This window comes from Zonotrichia leucophrys, chromosome 15 (assembly GCF_028769735.1).
Source record: "Zonotrichia leucophrys gambelii isolate GWCS_2022_RI chromosome 15, RI_Zleu_2.0, whole genome shotgun sequence".
NCBI classification, from domain to species: Eukaryota; Metazoa; Chordata; class Aves; order Passeriformes; family Passerellidae; genus Zonotrichia; species Zonotrichia leucophrys.
Window position 1 is genome coordinate 11,618,175 of NC_088185.1, and position 25,439 is coordinate 11,643,613.

Here is a 25,439-nt window from a genome sequence, read left to right on the forward strand (position 1 = left end):
TGAAAAATTCTTGTGCAATGAGTTTGTTTCGACAGGAGGTAAATCAGCACAATTTCCAAAGGGAAGAGGAAGAGCCATCACTGACTGGTACTGTCTGAGCACTGCAAAAAGGAATTAAGAAGTCATTCACAAACAGGAAACCCCTGCTGACATTCAGCAGTCGAGTTGTTTTCAGAGTGCACCCATTGTGAAAAATAAAAAGCTTCACAAGAAGCATGGATGAGACAAAGGGGAGTGAGAAGAGCAGAGCCAGGGAGGCTGAAGCAGCAAGAGCTCAGAGAGTGCTGAGAGCTCACTGGGGCAGCCTGGCTGATCCCCACTCACAGCTGGGCAGGAGCTTCTGCCCCAGCATTTAAAGAGGTTTGAAAGCCCAGGAGAAATCCAGCCTTGGGAACTGAGGAAGAGAGCTGTCAAAAACCAGAATAAGTCAACAAATCAACACTCTCCTCAAGAAACTGAGGAGAAAGCAGTGAAAAAGATGCACACAAGTGCCACAAGAAAGCAGAGCAGAACACATGCACTGAAGAGAGAAGCTCCATGCCAGGTAACTGCAATCTGAAGGGAGCTCACATCAGGCCACAGGTCCTTGGCCTGCCTAACTTTTCTATTTCATCTTTTTTTGAGTCATTTGTTGAGAAAACTCTGTGCTCTACAGCACAATTTTGAATTCAACAGAAAAAACAAGGTTAAACACTGACTGCAATTAAGAGGGTTGAATGTTACTACTTACAGTCATTTAAAAAGTACCTGAAAATTTGAATTGGAATACATAGTTAGAATAAGGTATGGACAGCAGGGCCAAATACTTCTGTGTAAGAAGAAAAGTTGTCAAAATATGGAACTACAGGCTCCTAAAATCTGTGTTTGTCTTTGGAAATCCATGACAAGCAAACTCAGGAGCCACTGAGACCAGTATGAGGTTAAGCTCAACTTCTGATGGCAAAGTACAATCTCCATTATTTCACCCAGGAACAGGAATTGTTTCACCATTATTTCACCCAGAAACAGGAATTGTTTCACCATTATTTCACCCAGGAACAGGAATTGTTTCACCATTATTCCACCCAGGAACAGGAATTGTTTCACCATTATTTCACCCAGGAACAGGAATTGTGGATGCCCACTGATGTTTGGTATCCAGCAACTGCAAGGAATCGAGGTGGGCCCTTGTGCCATGCAATGTTTTAATAGGAGAGATGTTGCCAATGCAAAATGATGGTTTACATCCTCTGTAGGAAAACCTTCAGTCTCCTCAGTCTTCTGAGAACCTAAAGTCATACATCAGTTGCTAAAATAAATTAAATTGCAGGCTTCAGGAAAAAGATGCTCCTGACACCTCAAAGCTCTCCTGTGACTTCAGCACCCAGTTATCCTACAGGGTGAAATGTCACATTCCAACACTGCTGAGTGTTATTGAATTCTTAGGATTTCCCACTTCAAATCCCTCTTTACTTGGAACATTTGCCTTTCAAGGATTCTGCAGCTGCCTGCACACACACAAACAATTTAACTTCATTGCTCTGTGTGCAAGAATCTGCTCATCTTTCCACACAACTGTCCTCACTTGTATTTATTTCTTGTGCTTCTGAAACTCTCCAAGTTCTACAGGCTGAGTTATATTTACACCTCCACTTCCCCTGTTGTGCCCATTTCACAAACATCTGGAATTACAGCAGGATATTCCCATGGTTATGGAGTGCCACTTCCCTGCACAACACAAAGAATTGTCTTCCCCAGATTTGAATTTCTAACTTTGGACAGCTTTATCATGACCTTGCTTTCATATTGAACTGCTTAGGCCTTAAATGGACAAAAAATTAATAGTGGGGAGTCTTCTATTTGGATTTTATATTCCAACTTGGCAAACAGCTGGCTTTAGGCAAAACACAGAACTTTCAATAATTCCAGGTATAAAAACCTTCTCTTGGTATCAGAACTCAAATGTGAATGTCTTCCTGCTCATTCCTCATAAAAATCATTATTGCAATAAGGACAGCCAAGAAGAAAATGTCAGGATTTTTCAGCAATTTAGAGCCATGTAATAGTGGAACAGTGTGACAGGCTGGAGAGAATTTACCTTAATTGTCCTATTTTAGCTTCCCCAGAGAATGTTAGGCAGGCTCAGAGTCCCAAGCACATTTTTACCCAAATGTAGGAAGGTTTTGCTGAAATTGCCACCATCACCCCTCTGCTGCTGGACTCCATCTTGCTGTGCTCTGCACCATTAGTCACACACCACACAAAACCTCAGGAAAACATTTACAAAACAAAATTTACATCAGAAATGAGTGGCACAGCATCAACAATGCTTGGAAAAACAACTCCTTTTCCTGGGTGAAAGCAGAGAAAATGAGAGCAGCTAATACTCTCTGATGTGTAATACTTCCACATGAATAAGTAGGTGCAGGTAGAGGTTATGAGACAAAAAAGTTGGAAACAGTTTACTCTAAAAATGGGAGGAGTTTTTACCCAAACAGAACTAAGGGAAGGCAGATGAAAAAGGGTTGTAACAGAATTATAACTAATTCTTTTTAGAGCAGGTGGATGCAAAGGTAGGAGAATTAAAAAGAAAAGAGGAAGAAAGGCCCCAGCAGTAATTGGAGTCTCTCTCAGCTAGAGAAATGACCTGTCAGGTAGGGCTGAGAGCCAGATACAACTCAGGCATTCAGCACCGAGCTTTGCAGAGAGATCCTCTTGATGTTCAGTTTCAGGGCTGTGATTCTGGCAGCTAACCCTTCCATCTCCCTCAACCAAAACGATGGATAGAAAACATCAAAGGAGAATGAACAATATCGAACTCTACAACCTTAACAAAGCCCAGAAAGTCAAAAGATTTCAATAAATGTTCCAATCACTGCAACGTGGCCTGGGGAGGTGCAGGGAGGAAGGCACATCAGAAATGCTCCTGAGTTCTGTTTGAAAGCCAGAAGAATGCCTGAGCTCTTACCAGCATTGTCATTCCTACACCAGGCTCCTTAGCAAGCCCATAACAGCTTCACAGAGGATTCAGTTTTTCCTCCCCTGTTGTCTAGGCACAAACTCAAATTCCTCCCTGCTGAGCAAGCCAGACAAGACATCTTATGACACCAGGCAACTCCATTCTTTTGCTTCCCAAGGAGAGTAACAAATGGAATTCACACACAGACTGAGCCATTCCTTCCTCATCAATCCCCTTTTCTCTCTTCCCTTCCCAAGACAATCTCTCCCTGGAACTGCAGAAAAGGAAAATTAGACAATACAACTGCTGATACAAGATGTTAAATTTCAGTTTTATTCTGTGCTCAGAGATTAGCAAATTGGGAAAACCTATTTCTCCCTAACTTGCTCTTCACTGCTGATGAATTCAGACTGTGTGCATTCCAATAACAAGGCTGATTACATAAGGAAAGAAATGACACACCAGGAGTATAAAGACAAAAACTTTACAAAGTCACAATTCCAAACTAAGAAACCATCCTGTCTCACAGATCTGGACACTGTCTTCACTGATTCTTTATGCATCACTTTCCACAATACCTGTTCTCTATGTGGTTCATTCATAACTTTATCTGGGCTCCCCTTGTCTAAGGCATTTGGTGAGTAGTGCTGGGCCCAGCCTTGTAAACAGATGGAGTGAGCACAGGCAGCAGCAGATGCTTTTTCAGACAGTGCTTCTGCTGAAGCTGCACCAAAGCCCAGCCCATGGCAGGGGCTGTGCCACCTTAACGTGCACAGTGCCCCACAAACACTGCCCACCTCCTCTCACTGGCTCTGATCTCACTTCACTGCCCAAAGTGGATCAGTATTGCCCAGCACTGACATTTTCTGTCTGCTAACAAGCCAGCCTGCCATGCCAGCACTAAAGCAAATGACAGCATTCTCATCTATTCTTCCCTCATCTAGAAAACTGTATAGGACCAATTACATAATACAGTCATCCACAAATCACACAATCATGCTATAGAATAAATAACATTTTTTGGCTTCTTCAATCCTTTCCTGTGCTCTAACCTGGCACATAACCACACCAGGGCTATAAATAACATATTCCAACATTCTGGTCCTGTCAGATGCTTCTTTTCTGCAATGTGAAACATAATAGTGATGATAAGCTAACTTTCCATGCAGAATCTTGTTCATCAGTGTTATGGATCTCCACACTCACATATGCTGGGCAGTGAGAGCTGCACAGCTAATTATGTTCATCAAGCACTTCTAAGACAGATTTAGGCTGCTCACCAGTTTATTTTAATTGTAATCACTTAAAAAAAACCTTAAATCTTTTTAAATATTAGAAGAAATGGAGCCTCAACTCATTGAGGAAAACAAAATAATTTTCATTTGAATGCTGCTAGAGGCTTCAATTCTCTAAAAGAGATGACTATTTTCAGGCTGTTATTTCATGATTTCACATACTAATTACATAGAGTGGGCACTCTTTTAATCTATCCCATAAATTAATGTATTGATTATACAGATTCACTCCAGGACCAAGACACAAACCTGTCTTGGTTTTTGAGCATGGTGTAGTGTGGAGAGCCTGGTTCAAGTATGCCTTAAAGAAATATAGAAGCCTGCTGTAAAAGCAGCCTTTCCCAGGCTTGATCCTGTAAATAATTAGGTTCTCAGCCACCTTTTATATAAACAACAAGATTCTCAAACCGTTCTGTCCTTGGCTGCTACTGGGAGCACACAGTCAGTCTGAGAACAGATATGAAGGTTTTGAGAACTTTTCACATCATGGTGGGAACACTGATCTTGGTTTCAGTAAACAAACTTCAGGTATTGTAAACAAAAGGAGGAGCTGAAGTTTTCTCTACAGCCTGTCAGGAGCTCAGATTTTGCAATATGCATGAACTTAATTAACACGGTTATAAAAAGTGATGGATTGATGAATAAACCGGGGTCAGATGCGAAAAACAACAAAGGCGGTCGCTCCCTCACTTGGACAGTGTAGCAATGAGGAAAGGGGGCAGCAGCAGAGCTCAGGCACCAGCTCAGCGTGTGCAGTGTGATCAGAGGGCCCAGCAGGAGCTCCCTGGCTCAGACTTACCAGGAGCAGCAGCAGCATCCCCCATGCTGGGGGCAGCCTCCGGGCCCGGGCCCCGCGGCGGCTCCGGCGGCACCGAGCACGCCGAGGACGAGGAGGATGAAGAGGAAGAGGCTGGCTTGGGTTTGGAGGGCAGCTCGCTCAGTCTCAGGAGGCTCTCAGGAGTCACAGTGTCTGCATTCCCTGGGGGGGGATGCAGCGTGGCCGGGGCTACGGGGAAGAAGCTGTCCCGGGTGTCCTTCGGGTGCTTCGGGGTTGTGGGCGCCTCTCCCGGGGCCTGCACAGAAAAGGGGCAGCAGTGAGAAAAACCCTGCAGGGCACTGACTGTGCCACCTGCACACAGCACCTGTCATGGACAGAAAACACTCTTTAAAGTGAACATATGTCATGGTTTGAGCCTGGCACAGAGCCAGTGCCCCCCATGAAAATGCTCTCACCCTGGTGTCTGCTGTGAGATGTGACCAGGAATAAGCAAAACAGGCTTTAGCTTAAACATAAAGAACACTTTATTACCTAAACTACAGGGAAATAGGGAAAAACTATAAGGAAAAGAAAAAAAAAATTGAAAACCTTACAAAAACCACTTTCCTCCTCCCCACTACCTGACTTTCCCAATCCGATACACTCTCCCAAAACACCAACTGCCCAGCCTTGGCACCACACTTTAGTATACTCAAACTGCAGTTCATGAAGAGGAAAGGAGTCCTTCTTGTTCCATAGGCTTCTCCTGGAAACACACTGAAACCTCGTGTGCTTCCCTGTCACTTCGGCACCGCCCGGAAAGTCCTTTTGCCGCTTGTGACATCTTCCTTCCATGCCCAGTGCTCTCACCACCGTGCATGGACCAGAGCTGCTTTTAGGGTTGTCTTTCATAATAGAACAATGACTCAATCACTATTCTAAAGAAGTCTTTTCTCCTTTATGGATTATTTTTCTGTTCTTTATGGTCTGTTTATCAAACTAGCACTTGAACACTTATTCACATTTACAAAGTTTAATTTAACACATCCCTCACAACATAGCATGCTTCCCTGAACTCTGTAATTAAGCATGAGTTACAATCTCCTGTAAACAGAAACATATTTCTTTCATTTAAAAATACATTGACAAGTGCTTGACCTGAAAAAACAGATCTGCACTGCTTTAAGAGACTTTGCAAATTATCACAAGAAATAATTCTTAGTGAATGATGTGAGAAGAAATGGAGAAAATAGAAAAAGTATTAGCTTGTGAAATAAGAGATGAGCATAACTCTGAACCACGAATTCCTGACAAGTGCAGAACTGACAGCACTGAGGTGCAGCTGAAGCAGGCTCAGGGAGATCTCAGCAAGAGAGGCACCAGCAGCAGTGCTCCTCTCCAAAGCTGAAAATTGAATGCAGTGTCATTTATTATACAGACAGAAGGTAGAAGTGGGACATAAATTCACCAAAGAAGGGAATAAAAGTACCCATAAAATGGATATCTTCTCTGTAACTTTTATCAGTAATCAAATAAAGCATTCTTGCTTGTGAGGCCACAGAAAGCATTTATTTTACACTCTCTACAGTCTTCATTTAATGGAGATTTATTGGACCATAAAAGATGCAGTCAGATAGAATTCTCAGATGTTTAATTGTTTGCTTCATACCTCTAACAAGAAAAAATCCCTCATTTTAACCATGGTGATAAGAGTAAGAATGTCTGAAACAGAAACAGGATTCAGCTGTCAAATGTAAAATCAAATTGGACCCTAATGTCCTAGATGACCAAAGATTTATTACAAAGCCAGAAAAGTCAGTAGAATTTCACTGAGAGAACAGAGGAGCTTTCAGGTGGAGAAAATGCATACTTAAAATTCAAAGGTAGAGAGCACACAAGTACATTTAAAAAAAAATAATTGGCAGAATGTATTTTTGAAGTTCCTGAACTTGATTAATCAATCTCTAAAAAGCATACAATTAAAACCTGCCAGATTCTAGGTGTACACAAAAAAAAAAAAAAACATAAAGCAGCTATATTCACAACAATTACCACACTGGGTCAAAAAAAGGTCTGTTGTGCCTCTGAAAACAGCAAGTTTCTGGTGCTGAAAGCATCAGTTCCAAAACTAAAGGTCTCAACACACAAATGGGATCACAGAAACCTGGAAATGGAACTGCAGGAGCAAGCCCTGAGCTAGGAGTGAGATCACTTGAGGAAATGTTTTCAGCTGTGATTTAAAGGGAAAGCCCTTCACACCCATGCACTTCATTAACTTGCATAATGGGTGATGTAGAACCTGACATTTCTGGGCTTGTATTGTATCCAGATTTTTTTCTGGAGAAACACAGCAAGGTACTACTTAGGTACATAGATGTTAAAAATGGATCTGCACCTCAGATCTCTACAGAAATGCACAGCTATTTGCAGAGCCAGAAAAAGGACATTTGGAAAGTAACTCAGCAGGATTTGGATGGCATTCAGATGAAAAATGATTGGAGAGAGTGGAGCCTATGGAATAATTGCTGCTGGAAGGGACCTCTGGAGGTCTCCAACTTCCCAGTTCCACCAGCTCACTGGGGCCAGGCCAGCCCAGCCCAACATTGCCAAGGAGATTCCAGAGCCTCTCCAGGCCCCTTCTAGTGTTTTACCACCTTCCCAGTGAACATTTGTTTCCAATCATTTCATCCAAATTTCTCTTGCTGCAAGTTTAACTGGTGCCTCTTGGCTGGTTCCTTCCTTTCTGCTGAAAATCACAATTCCATAACCTTATCCTCCATTATTCTTCTCCTCACCAGGATGAAGCATCCCAGCTCTTTTTCCAGAGAATACAAGGTTCTTCAGGATCATTTTATTTACAAAAAAATAATAAAGCTTAAAAAACATTTCATTTACAAAAAAAATAATAAAAATAAAAAAATAAGAAAGAAACGTGATGTTTCTGATTCAGGAAAACCATGACTGAAAATTCCAATGTGTAGTCAAAAAGTGCAGCCTTAAACAAAAGAAAGCAACACCAGTGTTGAGTGATTTTCATTCACTGCCCTTCTGCACAAGAATTGTGTTAAAGTAACAAACAGCTGGTACAGATCCATGGAGTAGGAGGTTCCTCACAGAGTGCATGGCTGAGCAGAAAGCAACACCAGCATTATTGTGTTTATACTTTACAGGGAATTTTCCAGATGTGAACTGGTGAAGAGTTGTCTCAGGCTGCTGTAAACAGACAGGTTCTTTTCAATCCAATGAAACAAAGACTTTGGGAGGAAAACCAAAAAAATCTTACACTGATTTTGGGTTTTTTTTTTCAAAAAGGGGGTGGGAGCGGAAGAAAAAGGAGAAAGCTCTCTTTAAAATCAGAGCCAAGCACTAAAACCCCATTGTTGGTTACTGTGCACTGTGCAACTCACAGAGCCTTAAGAAAAGGGATTGAAAGCTGCTCTGTGTGTTTGTACTGCACCCAGGAGCTGCAGCCCATCCAAAGCTGGAGGCACAAAGCCCAGATGAGCATCACAATGAAGATTCTTTATAAGAATCACAATAAAGGTTCTTGATCAGATTTTGGGGTTCTGCAGGGGCAGGAATGCCACACCTCGGATCAGCAGGTGATGCTGCCCACAACAGGCAGCTCAGGGAATGTCACCAACCCCACTGGCCAGCACTTAGGGGGCCACATTTCATCATCCTGCAGATCTCCAGGAAAACAGGACCTGAGAACACCCAGCTGAGAAATAAACCCAGAGGAACTCACCACAGCAGCCCTGCATTTACCAGAAGCCTTTTGTTCATCTATCTGTACTGCTAAAGCACCAGCAAGGCACAATAAAGATTGTTTTCCACAGACAGACAGTAGGAAATGGAGAGGCAGTGACATAAAACCTTACCAGTGTTTTATGTGGTTTCTCATCAGAAGATTATGTTTTAGATTTTGCTATGCTGTGGTGCTAAGCCAAATCTCAGTCAGTTGTGACTCAGAACTTCTCCTTTTCCCCTCTCCAATCCACCTCACCACCCTCAGTGCCTCTGTTACCACCACTCTCACAGAGTGCCTTCAGTCACCAAGAAGAAAAGAATATTTTCTAACATTTAAAGTTACTTACAGAACATGTGAATATAACTGAATTCAGATAAAAACTCTTATCTGATTTCTTCCTGTCTTTCATTGTAATTACAGGTTCCTCTAGTCAAGACTGGACCTTCTTCTAGATTTTTTAAAAACATGAGGCACTGAAGGGTTTGCAGCACTATTTTTGTATTGACTACTATATCAAAGTGGGTAGAAGAAATATTTAAGGCTTATTATTAATATCCAAATGAGGTGTCATGGATGATCCACTGCTTCCACAAAGAGCCCACTATCTTAATTCTCTTTAAAAAACCTAGCAAAAACTGTTTTCATTTTGAAGAATGTAAAAAGCTGAAATGTAAATGAGTAACTAGGATGGATGCCTGTGTGAATTGTGATTATTTCTGATTTAGGTTACAAAATCAATCTTTATTTGTTAGAACCTGGACTATTTCAGCACACTCCTCAAAGAGTTCATTCAGCCTCACAGAGGTGATGGACAAACCCTTCCCATGTTGAAAGCTGATGTAAAAACAAGTAAGGAAAATGCTGAAAATCCAGCACTGGGACAGCCTCTCACCAATAAAATTATCAGCAAAAGTGCAGAATTTTTTTCACAGATGTTACTGGAAAAAATAGCTCCCTACAGTTTCCCAGAGAGGCACTTGAGCAGCAGCTAAAAGAAATCCAGCATTAAGATAAAACATGAGCAAAAATTTACTTTGCAGCCTGTGAAGTCATAAACCAGAGAACCTGACCAAGGCTCTGTTTTTACCACACTTGCTGTTTTTAAAAACACATTTTGAAAAACAAAGAAATCCTCCAGCAACCTTCCCACTCCTGCTTTTGGGAGAGCTCACTGCTCTGTGGCTGTGGGAAAAATTAACAAGCAAATGTTCCAGAAAGGGAAAGTGACAGCTTTCCCAACAAAAGTTTCCTAATGAAAGATGCTGGAACTGCAACTGTTACATAACATTTTCTTGTGATTTCTTTTTTTTTTTTTCAATTACTCCCATGCCTGAGTTTAGCACTCTAGTGGGACTGAAGTCAGAACCCACCTCACACAAAGGTGTTTATTTTTAAAAGGACACCAGAACATCCCCTGTCACACAGGAATATGCTGGCCACATTCCACAGCACTACCACTCCAATTCCTGCTCAATATTGTGTTTTAATTAAATTATGCCTGCCCATTCTTTTTTTTTTCCCCTCAATCTCTCTACAGCAGCATTTGAAATAAATAACATTTGGAAGTTTTCTTCCAGGTGCATCACAAATAGCAGCAATATCCATGATCAGGATTCTGAAGAGCCTTGTATCTCCCAAGACCACTTAATATACAGAAAATAACCAAGGTTTACACACATAAAATTGAACTTTAGCCTAATTAAGCCCCCCCATTAACACAAATGCAAGCAGGGGCTCAATGTCCTGCAGCCATATTACAGCAACACTTCCATACACAAAAACATCATTATTGGACCAAGAGAGACCAGGTAGCAGGATGAAAACCATGAATATCCAAAGTAAAAGATAAAAAGTGTCTTTTCTTTCCTTCATGTTCGCTTAATGATTGCTTTCTGCAGGAGACAGAAGGAGGAGAGCTGTTAATTATATCAAGAATACACCTCCAGGATAGAGTGAGAGGGGGATGCCATGGCAACTGGCAAATGCAACAGTGAGCAAAATGGTCACCCTTTGGTAGGAGACCATGAAAGAGCTCGTCCTTTTGTCCCCCCCATCCCCACCTCCTCCTTCCCCCTCCTTTCTTGTCAGCTTTGCTGCATTAATAAAGCACACAGACAACTCAGGAAAAACAACTTTTTCTGTAAGCAGTCTCTGACGTCTTGATGTGCAGGAAGAAAAGATGAAAATTAGCAGCATGTGGGTGGAACAAAAAGGGGGAGAAAACACATGAGGTAGAAGATGATTATTTTCTAATTATTTAATATTCTCCTAATCTCCTCCCATTCCCAGCAAAGTGCCTTTACAGAAGGCTTTTAGCTGTTTCCTGAAGAGAACAGCTTGGTGGTTTGTTGCTTTGTGGGTTTTTTTTAATGTGAGAATTTGAGAAGAAAACGCTCTAGACACCCAAGGCAGTTCAAAGAAGTCACTCTCAAGTTTTCTCCTTGAAGAAAAATGCCTGAGAGCCCATGTCACTGCAGTGCTGACTGCATTCCACAGCAGAAGGGAAAAATCCATGGGAGTGCCCTCTAGCTTCACTCACAGCAGAAATGTTTTCCTGTTCCAAGTGAAATATCACATTCCCTGAAAGGTCCCAGCACCAGAGCCATGCTCCAGAGTCCATCTGAGCTTCTGGTGTGAGGGTTCAGCACAGCCCTCAACACAACCACAATGACCAATTGCAGTTAGGGGTGGATCAGAACATCACCAGCCTGGAAAGGTAAAGATTAAATCCCAAACCCAAGGAAATTCTGCAGCATGAGGCTGTGGATTCAGAACTGATCACCAGCCCTGGGAAAGGGTAAAACAGATCAAACCCACCAATAACCCAAGGAAATTCTGCAGCATGAAGTTGTGGATTCAGAACTGATCACAGCCTGGGAAAGGTAACGATCAACCTCAAAACCAGAATCTGCAGATGAAGTTGGGATTCAGAGATCACTGGAAGGTAACATGGAAGGAACAAGACTCAGTTACCTGTTCTGAACTAGAGAAGGGCAGGAAGAGAACTAAACCAGCACCTTTATATTACAACACTTCTGTATAAAACAACACTTTTCTATTACAGAAGCAGCAAAACTTTACAAAATCAGGGATCACCCTGGCAGGCTGCCAGGAGCATGAAAGGCTCATTTGCATAACCTGATTGTGTTTGTAATAAAAGTCATTGTTTTGATTCTGCTGGTAGCTCCATGAAGCATCACTCTTAATTAGAGCTGACACTGAAATCTGCTGATGTGTTTTGACTGGAGGTTGAGGCAGGGAAATGGGGAAGCACCTGGAGCTTGGCAGCAGCCAGGGGGGAAGGTGGCCATGGTTGTGCTCCTGAGGAGGAGCTGAGTGAAGCAAAAGGTGAAAGGGAGAATTTGGGCAGCCAGAACCAAGCAGGGAGAGCTCAAGGCCTGGCAGATGGAGCAGCAAAGAGCAGTTGAAAATTTCCTTTCTCTCCCCGACACTTCAGGGATGGAGCTGGTCCCAGAGCAAGGATTTTTTGGCTAAGGCAGCAGTGAGTCTTAAATAACTCAGCAATGTTGAAATAGCCCCTTCTCATGACATTTGGATGATATACTATACCTTGAAGAGCCAATAGAAATTTCAGCTCCTACAACACCACCCGTTACCAGGGCTTTCTGCAGAGTCCCAGCTCTCAGGGGTCACAGCCCAGGAGCACAGACTCAGTGGCATTTTGGAACTTTGCCTCTGAACACTCTTGTATTTTTAGAGATGTTAAATCCAGCCCTGTGTGCAATGTTGATTTTTACAATGTTTGAAAGTATTTGTTTTATATAAATTCAGTTCTCAGGATCAGTGGTACATTAGATCCCAACGCACAACCACTGAGTTTTAACTGTCTTGTCTTTCAGCACTGGTGAAAGGGGTACTTTTAGTTCTAAGGAATTTAATATCAAGTCCACAGTAATAAAAATACCTTTTCAGATTGCAGGAAAACAGAAGACAGATGGGCTCTTAAACTAAAGTATCTCCATGTGCATTTACAGAATATTCTGTGCAATACAAAGCTCCATCCTTACCTTGTACTGCAATACCTTTCCCATGTCAATATGTCCTTAACAGCATAAAATGAAGAATTTCCCAAGAGCAATTTTAAGCAGTCAATGGAGGGGCTAATTAGGAATTCTCTAATTATCTGGAATGCTCAGCTCTGCTTTCTGCCAACATGTCCCCTCCTTGGTGCTCAGGACAAGGCATTGAAGTACAATGCTAACTCAAAATCAAACCAGCCTGCCTCAATCTTTCCTCCTCCCTCAACAAGGACTCCATTTCCAGGGACCATTAATTTCATATGAAAATCACAGTTGGCAAGACTAAAAATATAACTCAGAGCAACTGAGATGACTGCTTTGAGGATCTCTGCAAATCTTTTAGATAACATTCTCAGACAGAAAAATCAAAGAAAAGAACAAGAAACCTTCAAAATGCTGCTTGCTCAGAAGGTCAATTAATCTCCAGGGTAACTTTAGTTACTTGATTGCTAAAGATTCAGCCACCACCACTGGATTTCAGCCCATTTGATAGGTTGTATCAAAAGTCTTATTCACACTTCAGAATTTGAAGGGAAAAGGACAAAAATTGGAGGAATTACTTTTGGCCATACCTTTCTCCACAACAGCACTTAAAAATGTTGCATCACCACTCTGTAAATTGTGAACCAAATTGTGCTGAGGTTGATTAATATATCACTAAAAAAATATTAATATTGAATACTGAAAGAAATGTCCCAGCAACTTACATAGAACATAATTTTATATCAATTTCTGGAATTGATGGGAAACACTCCAATTTCTCCAGTCCTACAGGAGCACTGGCACTTATCATGGCAGAGTTTTGTACCTCTGAATTTTCTGCCTTCTTCAAAGCTTCTTTCTCAGCCACTTGCCATGTTTTTAGCTGATTTTGCAGGTGATGTGCCTCTCATTGGCTCCAAACACTCATAAGAACCAGAGAGGATTTCTGAAACCAAGTCAAAGGGTCACAGCCTTGCCAAGCCATTAAAAAGATTAGATGTGCTCCCAGAAGTGTAAGGACCCACTTTGTCCAGCTCCTCTCATGACTGCTCTATTGTTTCCTGCTTTGCCTGGAGAGGTTTGAACATTGTTGTTAAATATTTAGGTTAGAATCTCTGACTGCTCTGGAAGAAAGTTGAAAAGGCAGAATTTAAGTAATGCCTAATTTTAGTAGCAAGTGAAAACTTTCCTAAAGAAACCATATAATGCCTGCAACTTTAAAATACAAGAGCCAGCTGAGAAAGGCACGTATCAAGGTGGATTTTGTGCCTTTTTTTTTTTCTTTTTTTACTGTCAATTTCTTGGGCTGAGTGACTGAAGAACCACAGGCCCTGCAAACCCACTCAAACCATCCAGGAACAAAGCATTTCCCCCTGCTGCAGCAGCTCCGAGCATGACATCATTTGCTTACAGAAGGCAAATACTTGCCAATTTTAAATAAAACAGGATTCAGTCTGCTGAAAACAGACAGATGTCTACAAGAGTGGCTATTCCTGTGTCTCCACACTAATGCACAGTGCTGGAGGAGCAGCTTCACACAGCTTGCAAGATCCTGCTAGGAGCAGAGCAAAATGAGAGTGCAGGATGTAATAACCTCGTTAGCTGGGGCTGCTTCCTAAAAGGGAAAGCTTCCAAGTGCAGCATGTGAAGGGGCATGTTTTATTTCAAGTGATTTAACAGGAAATCTTATTGCTCCCAGTGCTGCTAAATCCTAGCTCACCTATTGTGTCTACTCTCAGCATTAGTTTGTGTGCAGGTTTTTCACCATTCTCATGTTTTGCTACAGGCCTGAGTAGCAAAATATGAGAATGGTTTCACCTGGTGACTGCTGGAAGAACTGGAATGGCAGTGATGCTCCCAGAAGCTTCAAGAAAGTCCAGCAAGGAATTGGGTTGGTAAAGGAGAATTTGGTGAGTGTTTTTTAAAAAGGTGAACACATCCAAAAAAGCAACAGTGACATTACTTTTTAAAGAAGCTTTCTAGCAAATTCTTTTTATTTTGAAGTCATAAATCACAGTGTGATGATGTCTATTTTTGCCCCAAAATAAACTGAAAAAGGTTTACCATGCTGAGCTAACATTTATTTATTAAAAAAAATTAAAACCTGAAATACCAGACTACAAGCAAGCCAACACTTGTACTAAATACCTCTCTTGACATTTCTGTTCATTTCTATAGTTCAATGGAACAATGTTACTGACTTCCTGAGGGGCACAAATTGGAGAAAGTCACTTCCATGAAAACCTAATAAAGAGAAAAACCTCCCTTTCCTCTTACATCCTCTCCTATTACTCTGCTAAAAGATGCACCATACAAAAGCACATTTTAATTGAACAAAAATTAAGGAAAATACAAATCTAGTAAATAGTTTGGGGCTGCAAAATGAACACCAATAAATGTGTCATTCATCCAGTTTTCTTCTTGGCCTTGATTTCACATTAAGAACTGAGAAATAACGATCCATTTAAAGCTATTATAATTGTTTCCTGAGTAAACCCAGAAACTACAAGCTAAAACCAAACTGAGTAACAGTTTGTTTTTAACAGAGTTAAAGAAAATCTATCTGGTATCTCAGAGCAGAGTGCAATGCCAGCAAGGCAAGAGCTGACGAGGTTGGAGCCCTTAGGGAGCAGAGAGAAGTAATTACCATCCATGAAATGCTGGCTATGATGTGGACATTAGGGAAATTGTAGCATGCCATAAATATTTCAATTTGAAGATTGTTTAGGGTTTCCCCAAAAGCTTTTGGGCATGAAAACAATCCTGCAAGCCTGCTATAAACAGCAGCACTGACACTAACAAAGGGGTGATCTTCCTACTAATGCAGATGGCACCAACACAAGGCAAGCAGGCATTTCTAGGTGCTGCAGACACTCAGCAATAGATTTTGAGCCTGTACAGACTCACAAAAGCAGCACTCAAAGGTTTCAGAGCTTACCTGTTTCTGTGCTGATGCTCCCATATGCACCTGGCAAAACTTGACTGCCTGTTCAAGTGCTGCTTCTTCATCCACCTGAACACAGAACCACAACTAATGAAGTCATAATTACTTAGCTCATCTATAAATCTAATTAAATTGAGATGAAATGGGGATGCAGAGCATGGAAGCAGCAGCTCTACAGCAAAATGCTGACCTTAAATTATTCAGGAGCACATCCCCAAAGATAAATACTCAGCTCTCTCAATTCAAACTAACATTTAGCTGAACAAACACCATGTAAGTGGTACTACAGCTCTTAACTCATTTCAGAAATTTAGTTTTAAAAGATGGAGAGTCCTACTCTCTATCCCCAGCAATGGCATTGTCAGGGGAATGGTTCTTTGGGAAGGTTTCAAACAGATAAAGGGCTTGGTTCAGCAATTCCTGTTATATCCTAAAACCTGAGGCCACATAGACAAATGCCAATTAATCACACAATACCTGTTTAATCAGCATGTATGTTTCAGACATGATCTTCTCAATTTTGCCCAGGTCATAGGCCATGACTTTCTGGCCCTGCTGCCACACTCGATAAGCATCGAGCAGAAGTGTTTTTCCAGACTCCACATCCTCAAGTAATTTCCTCTTCCTGCTTGACCTCTGGACAGGTTCCTCTGTAGGTGCTGCTGGAATTGTTCCTTTAGCTGCCTGCTGCTGGTGCTTTGAGCTGATGCTGAGCTCCTCCAAGGAAAGTTCTGGAGTCCTGCTCTCGGGAGCCCTGTCCTTGGAGCTGCGGCCGGGCTGCAGCCGCTCCGGCTCGCCGCGCTTACAGCACGAATCAATTCTGTCAGGGTCACTGGAAAAGCCATCGAGATCCATGGGCTCAGCTGAACCAGGGCCAGGAAGCTCTTTAATCTCCTTGTCACTCCTGTCCTCCTGTTCCAATATGTCCATGGCATGGGGGATCTGTCCCTGGGTGCCTTCCTTCACTCCATTCTCAGCACCATGCACTGCTCCGTCTGACAGAGCTGCCTTTTTGGGGAGCACATCTTTCCCCTCTTCTGCACTGCTTTTGTTGGACACGTCTGTTGTCATCCTTCCTGAAGCAAGGCTAGAAGACTTGGAACCCTGATCTTCTGAAACCTTAATAAAAGAAATCATCCTTCTCTGTTATCATTGAAGTCAAAAAGCATTTGAGCACAGCTGTGACTATCATGAATATTGACCAGTATCTTTCATTACTGCTTCTGCTGAAGAAAATGCATTTATTCTATGTTAATTCTTATTTGTTCCTCAATATTAATTAATCCAGGCCACAAATCTTACAATTAGAAGTATTTTAATAAGTGAAAACAACCACAGAGAAGTGTCAACAGCTCAGGCTGAACTGAAGCCACAATGTTTATTTTCCCTCACTACTTCAGTCCATGCTAAGGGATCCAACTAAATGAAATCCAAGGTTTTAACTGCACAAATTTTTCTTCTAACATATTGAAATCAAAACCAAATCTGTTTCTTTTGGCAGCTGCAGATCAAGCTCAAGTTTAAGACTCTTTCCTTTTGTTATTCTTACAGAACCTTCTTGTTAATAGATCAAGAAGTAGGCAAAACCCTGCTGTAGTATTTTACTTTTTGTACCTTTACTTTGGTGAAGTTCCAAAGGTAGAAAACCTCAGTACATCATCTCTTCTTTCAAAAATTCAAAATGATACAACTCTTACATCCAGATTTATGAGCAAACTATTTAATATACAGAGTTCCAGTGTTCTTGACCATGTTTTTATTTAGTTGGTTAAACCTATAGTCTGTTAACTTAGAAAACCCTTAGGAACAAGTTCTTCCTTGAATGTATTAACAAAGAAAAGTTCCAATATCCAGATCCCTTAACCTGGAAACTGATTAGCTTCTGTATAACTTTTAAAAACTAAATCTAGATTAGAATTATATGTAATAATGAGTGTGGTGCTGTCAAGGACTAGCAGTGAAAAGTGTCTAGGCATGCAGACTGTCCAAGCTGTCTGGGTTTGTCTTGCAAGAGGAATCTTAGTTCATTTTAAAAGGAATTTTCCTATAGACCTCACCTGAAAATGGAGAGCATGAACATTACATGTATCTACCATTATTTGAAGTTTAAGGGACAGTCAGACCAAACTTACTGCAATCTTGCAATTCTTACTGCAAACTGTATTTGTTACTGAAATTCAAAACCAAAAAATCAACAATGCTGGAAGAAATTTTTCTGTGTAGTGGCTAGTAAACAAAAGGTATTGGGAGTAAGTGCTTAAAAATGTAATCTTTGAATCTCAGGAGATCTAAGGAATGAGTGAACACTGCCAAAGCTAATCACTGATTGAGAGCCATGGGGTGCCCTGCTGCCTCACCTGGGTGAGATCGTTGAGGGTGTCCTCCAGCACCTTCACTGTGAGCACGAAGGCTTGCTGGGCCAGCACCTGGCGGTCGGCATCACGCAGGTACTTCCTGTCCCCAGCGAGAGAGAGAAAGGAATCAGCGGCCAAAACTCACAGTGCTCCAAAGCAAGAACCAGGGATGGCAAGATTTAGCTGGGCTGTGTGTTCTGTCCCCATCTGTCAGAGCTGGGGCAGTTCTCTGCTGTCCATGGGCAGTTTTTTCTTTATCTCTCCCACAGCCAACCCTCCCTCCAGGAGATCTCTGCTGTCCATGGCCACTGAGTGTCCCTGCAGGGCTGATCCAATCCCAGCCTCCCATGGGGAGATGCCCCGCCCAGGGGAGGAGCCAAGCATTCCTACCTGGATCCAATCTGAGCCTGGCACAGCACAGCAGCCTTTGCCCCCTGCATTGCCAGAGGAGCAGCTTTCTGCTGCCCTGCATGGCCAGAGGGAGCCCAGGCCCATCTGCAGCAGCCCTGGAGCTGCAGAGGAAAACTCCCCCCTTGTGCAGGATCCCTGCTGCAGCAGAGCCACAGCTGGCACTGCAGGAGGGCTGAGCCCCCATGGATGGGGCTGGGACACCCCCTGGCACAAGGGCTGTCACCTCCTATTCTGACTCTGTCACTGTTTTGTTTTCATTTTTTTGTACTATTGCATTTGTATTTTTAATTTTCCTAGTAAAGAACTGTTCTTCCTACTCCCATATATTTGCCTGAGATCCCCTTAATTTCAAAATTATAACAATTCAGAGGGAGAGGATTTACATTTTTCATTTCAGGGGAGGCTCCTGCCTTCCTTAACAGACACCTGTCTTTTAAACCAAGACAAAGGACACTGAAAGAAAAACAAGAACAAGCCAACACAACAACTTGAAAACATAAGAAACAAACAAAAATCTACAGGTGAAATATAACAATATTGGGATTTAACACTTTAGCTTTGTTTCCCTTCGCACAAAGATGAAGCAGAAGACAGCTCTGCCTGCAGCCAAAGGCAAGGGGAGAAATGGGAAAACACCAAGAACAACCAAACCCAGAGCAAACCACACAACCAGACTTCGTTTTCTTGTATCAAGCCCTCTGTGCCCCTCAAATACCAGCTCTTTATTCAATCCTTTTTTTGAAAAAGAATCTTATAGTTACACAAAGCTATGCTGAACTCTCAGGTGATTTTCATGTTGTGGATAAAGCGTGCATGTGAGATTAGGGACATCAGCAAATCCTCTCTCTTTGATCATATCAGTTGCCTTTGAACTCAGGATTTTTAGCTCTAATAATCCTGGGTTCATGGGTGTGCTGCTACCTTTTTTCCTAGTTAGTATTACAAAAAAATAATATTGTATGTATAAAACATTCACTCTGTAGCTTCATTTAATTTACTAGAGCACTGTAATTTCAGTGTATTTGGACACAATGTTTTAGTCTGCTTTCAAGCAAAACACTTCCAGCTGTCATTGCCACCTAATCACGTTTAATGGAAAACTTAATTTGTATTTCAGAATTAGCTGGTTTGAATGAGAGGCCTAGAAATCAAGTAAATAACTCTGAAGGGTACTATTTCAGTCAAAAGGCCAATATTTTAAATACACATATTTCCTCTCTATGATTTTAGGTTAAATTGGTAATTTTGCTCTCTTTTCTCTGAAAAGCAAACCATAAACATCTGACTCCTCATTAGTTCAGTAATAAGTAAAATCACCCTGTTTTTAAAAATAGGGTTGTTCCAGGCATATACCAGGCACACCCAGAGTTATCTGTATTTCTGATTTCCTCTAACAACTGCACCTCACCATGGCTGGCACTGGCTGATCTAACATGTCAAATTATTTGTTTTTTGAATTCAGTCTAGACTTACAAATAACACAATATTTTTAGTACAGCTATGGGTTTGCTTAGGACAGAAATTGAAACCTTCTATGGTCCAGTTCTTCTGATATGTTAAAAGTCAAAGTATTTTTGGCCTCAAGTTTGCTGAACAAGGGGTGACATATTCCCAGACACACTACAACCCATGCAAATTCACATGCACTCACACTCAAAAACACATGCAGAAACCTTCAATGCCTCCAACTTATTGCCATCAATCATTCATGTTCCATTTCTTAAACATTTGCCAGAGACCAATTTCAACATTTCCCACAGGACAACCTACCAGAATTTTACCTCAGTGTTTTCCTTGGATGTTTATTTTGGTCTTCCCATTGATACGAATCCATATATAGCTCACACTAATAGCTTCTTTTTTTCTTAAATAAGGTTAATGCAATTAAAATTAGATCACCTCTGAACAGGATAAGCTTTTTAAATAGCATCAGCAGCCAAGAGGCACAGAGGCATTGTTGAGGCCATCAGGGATTACAGCAAGGCAGGATGCTGGGCCCTGACCTCCCGCTCTTACGCAAGGGCCAGCACAGGGTGCCCAAGCACGCTCTGCTTTGCCAGAGAATCCCTCCACGTGACACAGCACACCTTGTAAGGCTGCTGGGCACCCCCAGGGCTGCTCTGAGCCTCAGCAGAAAGGCAGAGAAACTCCAGGCTACTTGAGAGAATCATAATCTTGAGAAAAATGAACCGTCGTTCCATGTGGGAAATGGATTTGTGGATATAAAGCTCACATGGTCTGACACATCTGTATGTAAACACTGAGATAAAGTGTGTGGACTTACTATGGAATAGAGATGACATTGTTAAGAGAGACTGAACTAAAAGCAAGTTTTAGTAAGTTTTAAAATATGATTTTGTAAAAAGACTAGATATTTTAGAGAATTAGAATTGTGAAAGATACATTGCAGTAGAACTACGTAGGGAAAAAATATTGGTAATTAGAAGTAATAATAGAAATAGAATAATAACAGTATTAGAAGTAGTAGTATTAGAAGTAATAATAGTATTAGAAGTAATAGTAGCATTGTGTAGTAAAAGTCATTAGGCTGAAAAACATTTATAAGGTATTGTAACTAAGAACTAAGTTAGTTTTTGATAAAATAGCATTGGGTTTTATATCTTTTGTGTCTCACTATTCATTGAGAATGATAATAGAATAAAAAACTTTAAAACTCCCCTCGGTTACCCCATCTCTGTAAAACCCAAGAAAACCAACAATTCCACTCTACTCCCAAGGGAACCTGTCTAAAGACTTTTTTCCCTAAACAAAGAAGAGCTTTAAATAAAACAGTCATACAGCGAACAAAACACACTGGAAAGCTTTCCAACAAACGGCTCAAAATGAGATAAATGCCTCGTACTTTCCCTGGTCAGGGGTCCTCTGCAGCATGGAGGAGACCTTGAGCAGGGTGCTGTAGTCCCTCAGCTGGGAGAGCACGTTGAGCAGCAGCACGATGGAGCGGTTCATATGAGACGCGAAACTGCCCGGCCGGTCGATCTCATCCACGGGGATGCGCCAGATGCCCTGCAGGGGGAAAGGAGACTTCACATGGGGATCCAGATGGGAAAATGTAACCAGAGGGGAAAGGAAACCTTCAAATGGGGATCCAGATAGAGAAAATGTAACCAGAGGGGGAAAGGGAACTTCAAATGGGGATCCAGATGGAGAAAATGTAACCAGAGGGGAAAGGAAACCTTCAAATGGGGATCCAGATGGAAAACACACACCCAGAGGGGAAAGGGAACTTTCAAATGGGGATCCAGCTGGAGAAAGCACACCCAGAGGGGGAAAGGGAACCTTCAAAGGAGGATCCAGCTGGAGAAAAGACAACCAGAGGGGGAAAGAAACCTTCAAATGGGGATCAGACTGAAAGAAAATACAACTAGATTCCCTGCAGAGGGGGGGACAAGGAAACCTTCAAATGGGGATCCAGCTGGTAAAAACACAGCCTGAGGGGAAAGGGAACTTCACATGGGGATCCAGCTGAAAAAAACCACAACCAGAGGGAAAAGAGACCTTCTAATGGGATCCAGACTGGAAAAAAACACAGCCTGAGGGAAAAGGAACTTCTAATGGGGATCCAGTTGGAAAAAACACACCCAGAGGGGGAAAGGGAACCTTCAAATGGGGATCCAGATGGAGAAAATGTAACCAGAGGGGGAAAGGGAACTTCAAATGTGGATCCAGCTGGAGAAAACACAGCCAGAGGGGAAAGGAACCTTCACATGGGGATCCAGATGGAAAAAATGTAACCAGAGGGGGAAAGGGAACTTCAAATGGGGATCCAGCTGGAAAAAACAGCCTGAGGGGAAAGGAACCTTCAAAGGAGGATCCAGCTGGAAAAAACACACCCAGAGGGGGAAAGGGAACCTTCAAATGGGGATCAGACTGAAAAAAGCACAACTACATTCCCTGCAGAGGGGGGGACAAGGAAACCTTCAAATGGGGATCCAGCTGGAAAAAACACAGCCTGAGGGGAAAGGGAGACTTCAAATGGGGATCCAGTTGGAAAAAACACAACAGAAAACCTTCACACAGGGATCCAGCTGAAAAAAGCACAACTAGATTCCCTGCAGGGGGAAAAGGAAACTTCAGATGGGGATCCAGCTGGAAAAAATGTAACCAGAGGGGGAAAGGGAACTTCAAATGGGGATCCAGCTGGAGAAAACACAGCCTGAGGGGAAAGGAAACTTCAAATGTGGATCCAGCTGGAAAAAACATAATCAGAGGGGCAAGGAACCTTCAAATGGGGATCACACTGCAAAAAACCACACCTAGAGGGGAAAAAGAAACTGTCACAAACAGGGATCCTACTGAAAAGGACACAACAGGAAACCTTCACACAGGGATCTAACTGAAAAAACCAGAACCAGATTCCCTGCAGAGGAGAAAGGAAACTTCAAATGGGGATCCAGCTGGAGAAAACACAGCCTGAGGGGGAAAGGGAACTTCAAATGTGGGATTCAGCTGGAAAAACACAGCCTGAGGGAAAGGAACCTTCAAATGGGGATCAGACTGAAAAAAGCACAACTACATTCCCTGCAGAGGGGGGGACAAGGAAACCTTCAAATGGGGATCCAGCTGGAAAAAAGACAACCAGAGGGGAAAGGAAACCTTCAAATGGGGATTCAGTTGGAAAAAACACAGCCAGAGGGGAAAAGGAACCTTCAAATGGGGATCCAGTTGGAAAAAACACAGCCAGAGGGGGAAAGGGAACCTTCAAATGGGGATCCTGGTTGGAGAAAACACACCCAGAGGGGAAAAGAACCTTCAAAGGTGATCCAGCTGAAAAAACACAACTAATTCCCTGCAAGGGAAAGGAAACCTTCAAAATGAGGATCACACTATAAAAACAGAACCAGAAGGGGAAAGGAAACTTCACACAGGGACCAGCAAGAAAGGACACAACCAGAGGGGAAAGAAACCATCAAATGGGATCCAGCTGAGAAAAACACACCCAGAGGGGAAAGGAAACCTTCAAATGGGGATCCAGATGGAGAAACACAGCTGAGGGGAAAGCAAACCTTCACACAAGGATCCAACCAGATTCAGTGCAGAGGGGGGGTCAAGGGAAACCTTCAAATGGGGATCTAGCTGAAAAGGACACAACCAGATTCCCTGCAGAGGGGAAAAGAAAACCTTCACATGCAGATCCAGCTGAGAAAAACACTGCCAGAGGGGGAAAGGAAACTTTCAAATGGGGATCACACTGAAAAAAACCACAACCAGAATCTCTTCAGAGGGGAAAGGAAACCTTCAAATGGTGATCTAGCTGAAAAAACTCCCTGCAGAGGGGGAAAGGAAACCTTCACATGGGGATCCAACTGAAAAAAACACAACCAGAGGGGGAAAGGAAACCTTCAAAGAGGGGATCCAACAGAAAGGGATCCAACCAGATTCCCTGCAGAGGAAGGACAAGGGAAACCTTTAAATGGGGATCCAACTAAAAAGGACACAACAGGAAACTTTCACACAGGGATCCAAGTGAAAAGGACACAACTGAGAGAATAAGGGGCAGATTCTGCTGTGGAATTTCACAGAGGGACAGGGGATAAGGGACAGATAAAAGCTGAGCTCCCCCAGACAGTGAGATATGGATTTAAGTCAATTGATTCCTGCCAGCAGCAAGGCTCACAGGAGCCACAGCAAACCTTCCAAATATGCTTCTGAAGTGTTCCAAGAAAAAGCAAGCAAAGCCCAAATGATACTGTGCATTTTTCTTCAGTGTCAATGAACACACCTTACCTAGTCAAAGCTCAACTAACCATAAAAAATAAGGAGTAACCTCAAGTAAGTTTTCCTGGCCTGAAAGCTGTTAATATGCACTCACAGCAAGTTTCTATCTTCAAATTATCTGTTATTAAATGTCTTAGGAACTTGGTGAGAGCCTTGATATCATCAGTGCTCACTGTGGACTAACCAGTCCAAAAGGAAGAATTAGATTCCTCAGCAGAATCCATTTTCTAGTGGCAGATTCAAATACTTGGCCATAAATCCTGAACCTTCTAATTAAATTTCTGGGACAAGGGAATCTTTGGGGAGCAAGGCTGGAGGCTGATAGCAAATATAATTTAATTAGGGTTAGTTAGCTCAGATTTTGCCATGTCTAATACATCTAATGAGATTGTTTTCAGGTGTTTATTGTGGATGCTGTCAGCACCCTAGTCAACCCCACCTGAAAAAATGAACTGCACATAATACCATGTTTGCATGTTAGGATGGGATTTACATTATGATCATTCACAAAAACTGCTGCTGCATCACTGCAAACCTTTCCTTTGTGCTTTATTTGGTTCTGAAGCTTTCTAAGATGAAAATCCTCTGATCATGTAAACAATTTTGTGACAAGGCAGGAAAGAAAAGTCTCATTGATAGGAGTACCTGACCGGAAAAGAGTTTGCCTTTCCAAACCTGTTCAGAGAGCAGGATATACAAATATTTACTCCTTTATCTTTGTTTAAAGGTCTTGCTTCGATTTGTTTAGCTTTACTTTCAGTGTGATCAAAACTCTTCAGAACTTAATACAAAGTGGAAGCAAAAAAAATGATTACTGCAATCATAAATGACATTTGACCAGAAAGGCAGATCCATAACCCCCTGTGTAAAATGGACCCTTCCCTTGCATGTCTGCAGAAAATCTCTGGTTCCACTGCAAAAGATGTATAGGAACTTAGGAAAAAACAACACAGAAATATCAGAGGATCAATCTCAATGTTTTTACATGGAAAACAGTGACTTCAACTAGATATAATGCACAGACTAATCTGCCAAATTTTCTTGCTTTTCCTTATGCTCTCTACTCTTCCTCCCTAGTGACCACACTAAAGCTGTTCTTCCTCTTTGCTCCCTGAAGCTTTCCCTCAAGCTCTTTTTTGTAGCTTCCCTTTTCCACTGTACCCAGAACAGCCCCATGGCCAAGCCCCAGGCACAGGCACTGCCTCCCCTTGCAGCCATGCCCACAAAC

At 42.1% G+C, this 25,439-nt stretch overlaps 1 protein-coding gene across 3 annotated transcripts in view; it reads right to left on the reverse strand.

Annotated features, from left to right (window-relative positions):
- The window catches only part of CABIN1 (calcineurin binding protein 1), a 126,148-nt gene that overhangs the window by 10,871 nt on the left and 89,838 nt on the right, over positions 1-25,439 (reverse strand). For all 3 annotated transcript variants that reach the window (XM_064726537.1, XM_064726538.1, XM_064726536.1), the window contains exons 31-35: positions 21,336-21,499; positions 18,065-18,161; positions 16,185-16,826; positions 15,702-15,776; positions 5,033-5,306 (exon numbers count right to left, since the gene is read on the reverse strand). In XM_064726537.1, the coding sequence (XP_064582607.1) occupies positions 5,033-5,306; positions 15,702-15,776; positions 16,185-16,826; positions 18,065-18,161; positions 21,336-21,499 (1,252 nt within the window). The remainder of the gene's footprint in view (positions 1-5,032; positions 5,307-15,701; positions 15,777-16,184; positions 16,827-18,064; positions 18,162-21,335; positions 21,500-25,439) is intronic.